This window comes from Manihot esculenta, chromosome 7 (assembly GCF_001659605.2).
Source record: "Manihot esculenta cultivar AM560-2 chromosome 7, M.esculenta_v8, whole genome shotgun sequence".
Classification (NCBI taxonomy): Eukaryota; Viridiplantae; Streptophyta; class Magnoliopsida; order Malpighiales; family Euphorbiaceae; genus Manihot; species Manihot esculenta.
Genome location: NC_035167.2, coordinates 30,587,288 through 30,599,385, shown reverse-complemented (window position 1 = coordinate 30,599,385; position 12,098 = coordinate 30,587,288). Strand labels below are relative to the sequence as shown.

The 12,098-nt window shown below is 30.9% G+C and overlaps 3 protein-coding genes across 3 annotated transcripts; all 3 read right to left on the bottom strand.

Annotated features, from left to right (window-relative positions):
- LOC110618617 (protein disulfide isomerase-like 1-3) lies at positions 1–3,163 on the bottom strand. The gene is made up of 8 exons (XM_021761793.2): positions 2,553–3,163; positions 2,325–2,454; positions 1,541–1,715; positions 1,333–1,448; positions 1,158–1,235; positions 736–825; positions 568–645; positions 1–296 (listed from the first exon to the last, which is right to left on the bottom strand). The coding sequence occupies exons 1-8, from the start codon at positions 3,065–3,067 to the stop codon at positions 171–173; spliced, it is 1,308 nt and encodes a 435-aa protein (XP_021617485.1). The 5' UTR covers positions 3,068–3,163; the 3' UTR covers positions 1–170.
- Positions 3,164–3,809: 646 nt separating this feature from the next.
- On the bottom strand, positions 3,810–5,103 carry LOC110619050 (WPP domain-associated protein). Its single transcript, XM_043958161.1, has 4 exons — positions 5,090–5,103; positions 4,726–4,852; positions 4,452–4,553; positions 3,810–3,939 (listed from the first exon to the last, which is right to left on the bottom strand). The coding sequence occupies exons 1-4, from the start codon at positions 5,101–5,103 to the stop codon at positions 3,865–3,867; spliced, it is 318 nt and encodes a 105-aa protein (XP_043814096.1). The 3' UTR covers positions 3,810–3,864.
- Positions 5,104–5,565: 462 nt separating this feature from the next.
- Positions 5,566–8,482, bottom strand: LOC122724094. The gene has a single exon (XM_043958639.1). The coding sequence runs from the start codon at positions 8,386–8,388 to the stop codon at positions 5,632–5,634; it is 2,757 nt and encodes a 918-aa protein (XP_043814574.1). The 5' UTR covers positions 8,389–8,482; the 3' UTR covers positions 5,566–5,631.
- Positions 8,483–12,098: the final 3,616 nt, after the last annotated feature.

Below are 12,098 nucleotides of genomic sequence, written 5' to 3'. Positions count from 1 at the left end.
TTAAAATAATAAGAACTATATATAAGTTTTATTAATATGTTAATATTAATAGTCGACGTAGAAGTGGTGTGCCACGTGGCAGAGACAGAACTTACATAACTGTGCTACTTAGCACTAGTTAGCACACTTTGGAGATGATATCAACTTTATATATGTATATATATAGATGACTAATATGCATGAAGAACAGAGCTTGGATCAGAAGCATGAGAGCGCAATGGAAGTCTAACAGCTTTCTTCGTGGCTGGTTCTGATTTGGTCAGAAGCTGGTCTTCCAGCAACTCCTCTGCAAATGACTACACCTCGGTATACAACACATTAGAAACAGCTTTTAATTAGTTTTATGGATCCGACACAGCTTAATTCTAATTAAGAATTAATCTTACTGAAAAATTGGAAAATCCATATTTTATGATGTTTAAATATTAAGAAAAATCAATTAATAAAAAATATTTTTAATTAAAAAAATAAAGTTAAAATGACTTTTCTCTTCTATTTTCTACGTACCGAAGCAAAAACATTTTGTTTTCTGCAAAATGAACGTTGCTTAAGAAAACTGAAGGTTACCTTAATGCCACAGAAGCTCAATTTACCATTGTATTTGTGCTTCTCGACAACCCCATTTGCTGTGTAATAAGCTACAACCTGCGATGATTCAGTTCTTTTTCTTTCATCAAAATCCAAAATCTGATAATTCTAGAGCAGTTTAGTTCTTTTGAGGAAGAGAGAACTCACTGTTGGAGAATCTTCAGGGAGGCCAAATTCATGAGAAAGATGTCTTCCAATGGAAAATTCATTGCCAATTTCCACATGGACAAACAGAAGCTACATAAAATCCCACAAGATCATGTCAAGAATGAGCAAGTAAATGGACAAATTATTTAGTGTATTATAGAATTTTTTTAACATTTAATGTATAAAATTAATAGAGAGACTAATTAGTAGATTTTTTAAAATTTTATAGATGTTTTAATATATTTTTTAAAATCGAGAAACAAATTAGAGAATTTCTCAGTACTACATTAACTTTTTCTAATATGAAATACACGTAAAAAATCGAAAGCTGGAACTTTTGTTCTTTGTTGTTCATAGCCAAAGGTGTAAGAATTAAGGTTGATAAGTATGTAATAGACAGAAGTATGGATTTTCACAATCACCTTTCCTTTGAAAGCATTTGCCACCTCTTTGAATATGGATACAACCTTACATGACCTTTCAGGAGTAAAAAGCCACAACTGAAAAATGAAAATTAATGTAATTACCTCTAAATTTCTTCTATAAATTAGCCAAAATAAAGAACAAAAAAATAAAATGAAATAAGATGTTAATTACCTGTTTCATAGGATTCTCAAAAATATCTGAAGCATCCTCTTGTCTGAAAGTGATCACTGAAGGAAGCTTATATACAGATACAAAGTTAGCTATTGCCAACCTGTTGAATTGACACTCTGCATGAACAAGAGTAGAATATAAATAATGCATGAAGCTGTGAAGACTCAATTTAAAAGACTCGAATGTATTGCCGAAAGCTGAAACTAACCATAGAGAAAGTGGGTATGATTTGCTGAGTTCTCTCTTATTAGCAAAATCAGAGCAGGGCGTTTGATTTGGTTGTCAATGTGGAACATCTTAGAAACATCAACATTTGATGTTTGATAGAAGTTGACATCAATGTGCAGTTTTGAGACAGCAGCAAGCTCCTCACTTTGTGGACCCTGACAATTTTACTTATAATTCAGGCACTCTAATTCAGACACTGTAAATGCTGAACTTAATGATTTTGTGTGGACCTTGCTATTGTTTTATACTTTCGACTTTCGTGTAAACTGGATCTACACAAGTCATTTCCTGCAAGAAGGGTAATTCGTGCCTACACGAATCTACATACAGCCTTTGGACAATTAGACCAAGTCTATAGTTTAGACCTTACTTGCCCATTGGCGAGACATATCAGAGTTCTAACATAGGATTCTATGTCCTATTACTTACTACCAGGTCTATCATTACAGAGCCCATCTCAGACATAAATTCTAGTGATAAGTCCATCCGATACTTATAAAAGGATCAAAATCTTTGTCATCAAATTAGCTTACTACAACAAATTATTCATATTATTACTATATAGTATAGTTAATATAACAATAAAATTTATGTCGCTGTAAAAATTTTGCTGCTAATCTTTGTAGTGGCTATTCCTTCTTTGAATCATTGGTTTGCTCAAACAGAAGAATAAATGGAAAATGGAATGAACCGTATGAAGACAGTAGCTGTAACATAATTTCACAGACAGATATGAAGAGTCTCATGAAATGGACACCGGATACCTGCAAACTGTCTAAGAATCCCAAAACCATTACAGATTCAGCAGCTAATATACGTTTTGCCTCATCAATTGTTGTCACGTTTTGGACAACATTGTTAATCTTCTGATTAACCCAATTTGAAATAGCATCCCTGCAACGTAAACAACCATGCATGGATTCATAACTCAAGCTTAACTAATTTCATTCTAATGGGTCAAAAATCTGAAGAAAAAAAAAAGGGAAAATCACCTGGTTCTTTCTCCGTAATAACTGTCCTTGTGAACTCCACCAACCAAAAGCAACAAAGTGGGATAACCTTGAATCTTGAACTTCCTCGCCAACTCAGTTTCTTGATCACAATCGATTTTTGCAAGAACAGCCTTACCCTTCAACATGGTAGCCGCCGCAGCATATTCCGGCGCCAGCTTCTGACTCCAATAGCACCAAGGCGCATAGAAATCAATCATTATATACTGATTTCTATCAACAAAGTCACTAAAGTTGTTCATGGTCAACACCACCACGTCTTTTTCGTCAACTGCGGGAGAAGTGCTCTGCAGGATCAGCTTCTCCGATCTCTGCCTATGATATTGATGGGTGGAGATAGACAAAACAGGTTCAGCATGGTCTGTTGGGTGGTGAAAAAAAGAAAGTGCTTTTGCAAGAACTGGTGAAGAGAAGTGAGATAAAGGTGTAAAGCAGAAGAGTGTGAAGAGAAAGAAGATGGAAGTGAAGAGAAGAAGAAGAATTCTTGTTGCCGACATTGTTTTTGGAAAGATGGAAACTAAGAAAAATAGCTTGGGCAATGAAGAAGAAGAAGAGCTGTGTATTAATCAATGGCTTGGGCAGAGCGGAACGTGGGACAGAAGCGAGTTGACTGATGACTTACGAGTAATGACTTTGGACAGCGGAGAAATTCAAGGAATCGAACCAATGAGTGAGTTAACGTGGGTAAGCCGTAAGCCGTTGATTTAATATTTAAAAATCGAAATTTCCTTCTCTTTTTCTTTTCTTTCGTTTCGTTGACTTTTTATTTTTAGAAATTACATAAAAAAATATTTTAAAAACAATTTAGTTGTAAATTTTTAGAAATTTAATTAAATTAACCTCATTTCAAATCATAAATAAAGTTATCTTAAAATTGATTTAATTAAAAAAAAATAATTCACACAAATTTAATAACTAAATTGACTGATGACTAATGACTTTGGACGGCGGAGAAATTCAAGTAATCGAACCAATGAGTGGCTTTAACGTGTGGAAGCCGTTGATTTAATTTTTGAAAAAAATCACAATTTTTTTCTTTATTTCACTTCACTTTTTTATTTTTAAAAAATTAAATGGAAAAATATTTTCAAAAATAATTTAAATTTTCATATCTAACATATATCTCATTTAATTTTTAATTCAATTATTAAAAATTTAAAACTAATTAAATATTTTTTTTAAATTTTTTTCGGTGAATGGAAACCATTTGGCTAAATCTAAAATGAAAACACCCTTCATCATATAATTTTTTGATAGTTCAACATAATATTACATATAATAGCAAAAAGTTGAATCAACAATCTCCTTGAGAGGGGAAAAGAACTTCACCAATCAATTGTTTTCTAATCATGTTCAAGATATCCAACACCTGTAGAATTCAGAAAACAACATCACCACCACAAATCACAACCATAATGCAGCAAAAAAAAATTGTTTGCTTTTGATTCATGAAAAGTGAAAAAAAAGAAAAAACACTTGAAAAAGAATGTCAAGTATACATGTGAATTTTAACATTATTATTAATAAGTTGGTCCTGTACTTTTTCAAATACTCGTTAAAATTCATAAATTAAATAATTTATCGGGGTTTAGAGAAGTAGAATTAGAGAACTCTCATATTTAATCATATGTATTTACCATTAAATTAATTCTGTGAGTACATTAAATAATCATCTATTGAAATTTAACTAATAGGATGTGCACATATTTATGAAATAGATTACAAAATTTAAGAATATTTTCGATGAATTTTTCAATAAAGGGATCAACTTATTAATAATGAAAATATTCTGAGACATTTTTATAAATTACTCAAATAATAAAACCATCTCAAGACTGCATTTATAGAAAAAAAAAAAAAACAAAAAAGAATTTTCCTCACCTCAAAATACTGCTGCAGCACTGGTGAATAGTGATGCAGTATATTGTATATCTTCTCAAGTAGGCCTAACAGTACTTCTACTTGATCTCCAAGCAAATCCACCTATAAAACAGAATTTTGGGGAAAATGTCTATAATGGTAATTTTACATGAAATTTTTGACATATTATAATATTTTTTTGGGGGAAAAAAGATTAAATTAAACAAAATCACAACAGAATATTCTTGCTTAAATTCTTGAATTTTACAGACATGTTAAGGTCAAGAAATGAAACCTCAGTTTCAGCCTTTCTGAGATTTTCACATCTTCTGATAAAAGCCTTTCTATAAAGCCATTCTTTCCTCTTTTGTCTGGCAACAAGTTCAGTAACTGGATTTAAATAATGCATTGCTTTTTCCAACCTGTAAGAAGTAGCACAGAAATCTGCTCAGTCTAACAAACTGCAAACTAATTCTCAACTGTAAATTTGGAAACCTAAGTAACATGTTTCTAGTCTGTCTATCTACTAAATTTTATCAGAACAGTATATGCAAAGATCATTATGTTATTTACGGCTAGAATTTGGACATGTTTTCATATGATCCGGCCTAAAAGTTTCACATTCTGACCCGAATGAAACGTTCTGTGAGGTTAAATACTGTTTTCTGTCCATTATGGTAGTATTGTGAGATATTCGTATAATACACTAAGGTTAGGGTTTTGAGAGTTCCGTATGCTTATATCTTAGTATTTAGAACTTTGTCGAACCATATAAATTTTATGTCTATTTTTCCTCATTCTCTATACCCTAATTGTCCATGTTGATTAAGCTATATACGTTAGCTATTAATAACTATCGTATAACTTGGTTAATCATTTTGGATTAGGTGAAAAATGGCTCAAAAAGTTATTTAGACCAATTTTAATTTGACCGTTATAGTTTATAACATAGTCATTTTGGGTCACAAAAACTTAGGATGCCACCACAATATCCGAAGATCTGTTTGAAATAAAAGAACTCAAAATGTTTTAACTTGAAAAATTTTCATTATGTATAGAGATGAAATCATTGATTTTGCAAGAATTCATTTGAATGATTTTCTTGCAAAATCATTTATATCAAATGAGGGGTATATGCTGTAGAGGAAGAGTTCTTGAAAGTGTTAACTAGCAATGATAGAAAGGAAATAGGAAAGAGAGGTCATGGAAGAGTAAAGGACCTCAAAATGTTCAGCTCTAACTTTTCTTCTACTCTGCACTTAAAGTCCATAAAAACTTGCAAAAATTCCATGATAGGCATAAATTCACAATAAGATGAAATTACTTTCACCTCCTTGAGCTCTTCTGGCTGCAAGCATGATGGCTTCATGTTATGTGCAGAAGCTACAGAAACCGTTCGATCATTGATCCTTTCTACATCTTCAACTGCTAAACAAGATCTTAACTCATTCAATAGTGCCTTACTCACAGCTAACTGCTCCAAAGCTATCTCAACTTTGCTGCTTACAGAAGTGAATGCACTTCCAATTTCAGTAAACAACTCATGGGAGATCTTTAGCTTATCAAACTTCTCATGTTTCATTTGAATAGGGCAGCAGGCTGCATTGTACTCATTAGTTTCAGAACTTGTGCTTTGAATCAAATTCTGCTCGGCTGTCATGCAATTTAATAATGAATCTTGGTTTTGAAGCTCTTCATTTTTATGTAACTTGTCAGGAGAGATGAAATCTTCTGAGATTTGGAAATGATCCTGAGCTGCAACTTCTCTATAAGCAGCACTAGCTTCTTTCAAAGTCTCAACAACAGCAAGTTGGAAAAGTTCTTCTCTTATGAGACTCTCAAAGTTTTGAGCATCAATTTCTTTCAACTCTTTAGACATTTCTCTAAAGAAAACCATATAGACATCCTCCTTAATTGAATATTCTGCAAACTGAATGGACTCATTAAAATTGAAACCACAGATATATTTCTCAGAATTTTTCCCCTCATTGCTTTTGCTTGCCATATCTCTCAGTGTTTCTTTGAAAACAATCTGATATATTTCTTCTCTGACAAAGTTTTCTTCATCGAGTCTTTTTATAATCTCATTCCACTCATTGCACAGTTCCCTAAAGAGTAATCTGAAAATATTCTCTCTTAATTTTCCCTCTAGATTCTCCTCTTTGAGTACACTTGTCATGTGATAATTGGTGTTTGCTATATCTCTAAGTGTCTCTCCAAAGGCAATCTGCTGTATTTCTTCTTTAACAAGGTTTCCAGTATCAGATAATGTAACTAATTCATTCAATTCCTTGTAAGCTTCCCTGGAAAGGATTCTGGATATTTCCTCCCTCAGTTTTCCCTCTAAATTATAGTCTTCCAAACAAGACTTTTCAGCTTTTTCCTCCTGACAATCTATTATTGCAGATTCAAGAATACAACCAAAATTCTTCACTGCCTCACGAAACACAATATTTTGCATCTCTTCTCTAATCTGGATATCTATCTGATCACTTTCCATTTGTTCATTCCACTCTTTTACTGTTTTCTTGAATGAATCTTCATGAATTCCTTGATACTTATAAAGCTGATTGCTTGCTTCATATATGAAACCTTCTACCAGAGAAGCAAAAGTTTTCTCCATTATCATAGCTTGCAAACTTGCATCCTCTTTTTCTTCTTTCAGCACCCTTATTTCATTATGTAGTTTTTCATTTACTGCATCAGAACTCGAAACTTCACTCACTTTCCTCTGGCCAACTTGAGATTTTTTCTGTTGTGTCGCTCGAAATTTGCATACGCTTTTCGCTGAGGAGCTTTCCTCTTTGTCATTACTTTGACCAAGTTTTGCATTCCAATTGATTAGGTTCTCCATTCTCACAATGACATTTTGGATCCTCCTTCTTGGGCTAATAAGATCCTCTTCTCTCCTAGGACATGGACACCCTTTTTCGCCGAGATTTTCTCGCTTAATTGCATTGAAATGTTTCTTTTTTTTCTTGATAATGGACTCATGATTCTTTATCAGTTTAGCAACATAGTTACCACTATCATCTTCTTCATCCTCTTCACCAAGCTGCTTTAGAGGAATCTTGCCCTCCTGATTGCTTTGTGATATGCAAAGTGCTTCAAGCTCATCATTCAAGCACTTCATCTCTTTCATCAAATCTGACAAATGCTTGTTTAATCCAACGGAAACTTGCTTCTCTCTTCCCTTGACTTGTGCTTTGAAATTCTCCTGGATGTCTCTCACAAAGCCTTTAATCAGAATCCCTAATGTATCTTTCTCAATTGTCAACCTCCATTGTTGCTCAACAGGCTCCATCTCAGACAAGAAAATGGCACTCTTCATCTTCCCAAAAGCCATGTCCATTGTTTCTTTTAAGACATCAATGTCTGAACCCATCTTCTCAAAATTTAAGCTGTCACAACTCCGATTTCTCCTTCTATCTTCAGGTTCAAGCTTGTGTTTGATATTCCATACTTGCTGCTCCACTGAATGTTTCAGCCCAGAAAATTCTTCATCAGCATTTCTCACACCCTCCATTTTTGTTGGCTCAAGTTTGAGCTTGGCACGTAAAAAATCCATTTTTCTTTCTTTGATTTCAAGCGCTCGTCCAAGCCTCAGCTCATTTTCAGATCTCTCAGTCAATTCTCTATCCTTTTCTACAATGGCTAGCTCCAGTTCTTTGAGGCGTTGTATGAGACGATCTCTGATTTCTGTCAAGTCCCCTAAGAAATATTCATCATTATTTTCGAAATTGCTGTCTGTTTCTTCTTGAACAAATTTCAGACATCCTTCCAACTGTATCACTGCCAACTCATAAAACTTGGATATCTCAGTGAGTTGCACAATGGCTCCTTCCTTGGATTGTGCTCTTTCATATGCTTTATCCATTGCACGATACACAATCCACATCATTGTGGAATCTGTTAAGGAGATTCTGAGTCTACCTCTCACCCTATTTACCTCTTCCATTTTCTCAAGAAACTAACGGAGAAATGAGGAAGAATCTATGCTAGTGAAACAAGAAAAGTGGCTACAATAGTTTTGATGCTGGAAACCCACTTGATCAATGGAAAAACTAGGACTAAAACATAGCAGAATTGATCAACGATAGACAAAAATTAAAGTGTAAAGTGTAAAGATATGGCAAAATCTTTCAAGTTAACCAATAATGAGGTCAAATCTCTCACTTTTCTTTCCTTGAAAAGTGGATTATCCAACTAATTTTCTATATTAGCCACAGCATTCGGTGAATAGAATCCAATCCAATTCAATAAACTAAAACTTAAATTTTTAATATTTGTAAAAATTAAATTAAATTAATTTTGAACAAGAAATTAATTTTAATAGAATAGTATTGTACGTTTAATTTAATTCGACTGATTAAGTTTTTTTTTAAAATTTTTTTACCTTTTATTTTTAATGTTTTAAAATAAATTAAAATATTTTAATTTTAATTATAATTTAAATTTTATATTATAAAAAAATAATATATTATTGATTATTAATAGATTCGTTTTGATTTTATTAATTTTTTATTGATAAAAATTGAACTGAAATAAAATAATAAAATTTTTAAAAACAAAAATTAAATAAAATTAAAAAAATAAAAAATTAAAATTAATTCAATTCAATTAATTTTTTTAATTTAAACTGAATATTATTTATCTAGCAGCCATGAAATTGTATTCAAAATTAAACATTTCATAGTTTTTATTTATTTCATAGTTTTTATTTTGTGGAAGATAAAAGGTTTGCATTATAAAAAAAAAAAAAAAAAAATCTCAGCCCAATTACAGAATAAAATAAATTGTAAAAAAAAAAGGAGTCTAACATTTTATTCAAAGTTCCTTTTCACAAATAAAAAACATAAGAGAACCATTGAAACATGAAATTGTTAAAATGCAATTCACAGTAAGAATTTGTTTATATTATTTTTCATTTTAATTTAAACAATTAAATTTTAAATAAATTAATTCAATATTTATATTTAACTATAATTTTAGTTAATTTTTAAAAATTAAAATATAATTTTTTAAATAAAATAATAAATATAATATTTTATTATTTTTTAAATATAAATTAATTTCATATATGAAAATAATATTAATCTATATTTAACTATAATTATATGATATATTTAATTTAAAAAAAATAATAATAATATTAAATATGCGGCTGAAAACTTTAACGGTATGTAGATGAAGATTTTATAATAAATATATTATTTTTAATTATTTTATAAATATTACTATTTTAAATTAAATAATATGTCTTTTATACAATATTTATAGTTATATTATAAAATAAAATGTCACTTAAACTACATTTTTAATAATTACATTGCTTATTTTTAATTTTTTATTTTAAAAATTGATAAAAATTAAATTCAAACATAAATGTTAGATTAATTTATCCAAAATTTAAATGTTTGAATTGAAATGTAAGAGGACACAAATGATAGGTTTTTTATATAATTATATATAATTTTTTTAAAAAATTTTTAAAATAAAAAATTAAATTCTGAACCTATAAAAAAAATTGAATTACTAAAAATTTATTAATTCTAAACATGGAATTACTGTTCTGCAACACTTCCTGTTTGCGCCTTGATCTCATGAGAGCAAGTAGCGGCTTTTTATCTATCCAAGAGAAAAAAAAAAAAGTACTCATCCAAATTTGAAGGAAAAAAATTCTTAAAATAAGAATAAATCATGCAAAAATTGCATAATCTTATATAAAATTTAATATAAAAAAATAAACTAAAAATTTTGCCGCATTATACAATTAAAAATAATTTTTATTAAAAAATAATAAAATAATAAAAAAATAGGAAGCATTAGCTACGTTTTTTGCTTCCTACTAATCTTAACGCATATTTGATAAAAAAATAAAAAGAAAAATAAGATTAATATTCTTTCATGTCTCAATGACGCAGTAAGATATTAAAAAAATAATAATTATTAGAATCTTATGAGGTTTCAAAGATGCGACAAATTGTATAGTCTTGTCATACTTATACATAAAACTTGCCGCATCCCGAGTTCAGTTTCAGATATGACAAGTTGTATATTAATTTTTAAATTTACTGTGGATAGAGGATCCGAGTTCGGTTTTAGAGACAAGTTGTATATTAATTTTTAAATTCTCATAGTTCCTTCAACTTAATCAAATAGACAGAATCAGAGGCATTTTCTTGAGGGATTAAGTTCTTAGAATGGATCCTCTACCTACAGTGAATAAAGCATACTCCATAGTTACAACTTGAATTGAAAGAGAGATTCTAGGGACTATGAGTGAAGGAGATGACTCTCTTGTGTTGCTTAACAAAGCCTAAGGCTAAACATAAGAGAGACAGAGAAGATATGATACTAAGAAGGGTCGCTGCACATTCTGTAACATGAGTGGACATGTAAAGGAGGGTTGCTTTAAGCTGATAGAATATCCTGAGTGGTACAAACCTAAAAACAAGATTGGTGGACAATCTATTAAAGGTAATAAGAACACTAAAATGGTTACCACGGAGGGCACCACTGAGGAGAATAATCCTTTGGATTCCCTTAAGACAACAACTAAAATTAATGAGCTTATAATTATGCTAAGCTCATTACAACAGGAGGTTACAAAATTAATGAGCTTATAGTTATGTCAAGCTCATTACAATAGGAGGTTACAAAATTGATGAAAGGAAAGACTGCCTTTACTGCTAGCACCTCAGTTCATTCTAGATTCTATCTAGGATATGCGTTTGATTCCAATCAAATAGATTTTGCTGGTAAATCAAACTTCCTAATTGCTTGGTATGCACAATTTTATGTTGATACTAGCTAGATTTTAGATACTGGTACCACTAATCATATGTACTTCAAAAAATCTAATTTCACTTCTCTACAACCTTTGCATAAATATATCTCAGTTGGCTTTCTTGATGGTGCAACCTTTGCATAAATATATCTCTGTTGGCTTTCTTGATGGTGCTTCAACACAAGTATCACACGCTGGGCACATCAACTTATTCAATCACGTTATGCTTCAAAATGTGCTCTATGTTTCCAAATTTCAATATAATCTTTTATCTGTGAGCCAATTTGTTAAGAATTCTGCATATTGTGTTGTTATATGTGATAAATACTGCATTATATAGGACTCTCTGATTAAAAGAGTGGTAGCTATGGGAAGAGGAGAGAGGCTTATACAAGCTTAATCAAATGAGCTTCTCTTCTGTTGAGATTAATCATAATTTGCATGAAATAATACTATGATATACCATGCTTTCTATGCATACAGTTAATAAAGAAAGCTTAGATACGTATGTCTCGCTGACTTGCATGATGGGTTAGGACATGCTTCTGTTGAGAAATTAAAACATATCCACAATGCCAATGTTAATGACACTTTTGTCATCATTTGTCTTATCTATCCCTTGGCTAAGCAGCCAAGACTGCCTTTTCCTGATAGTATCAACATTTCCAAACAAGCTTTTGACCTAGTCCATATTGATATATGGATCCCTATAAGGAGACCTCTATTATTGGTGCCAAATATTTTCTTATTATTGTAGATATTTATACTAGAGCTGTTTGAGCTTTTATGATGCACCTTAAAGAAAACTCTTAACATGCTTAATCACTTCACTACTATGGTTAAAATCCAATTTGGAACTACTGCTAAAACCATTAGGA

Coding starts and splice junctions, on each gene's coding strand:
- LOC110618617 (XM_021761793.2), bottom strand. CDS start 3,067: ATGTCGGCAACAAGAATTCTTCTTCTTCTCTTCACTTCCATCTTCTTT. Junction 826..1,157: donor CAAATGCTTTCAAAGGAAAG/GTGATTGTGAAA, acceptor GATTTTATGTAG/CTTCTGTTTGTCCATGTGGA. Junction 646..735: donor TCCCTGAAGATTCTCCAACA/GTGAGTTCTCTC, acceptor GAATCATCGCAG/GTTGTAGCTTATTACACAGC.
- LOC110619050 (XM_043958161.1), bottom strand. Junction 4,554..4,725: donor TCAGAAAGGCTGAAACTGAG/GTTTCATTTCTT, acceptor TCTGTTTTATAG/GTGGATTTGCTTGGAGATCA. Junction 3,940..4,451: donor TGCTGCAGCAGTATTTTGAG/GTGAGGAAAATT, acceptor TGAATTCTACAG/GTGTTGGATATCTTGAACAT.
- LOC122724094 (XM_043958639.1), bottom strand. CDS start 8,388: ATGGAAGAGGTAAATAGGGTGAGAGGTAGACTCAGAATCTCCTTAACA.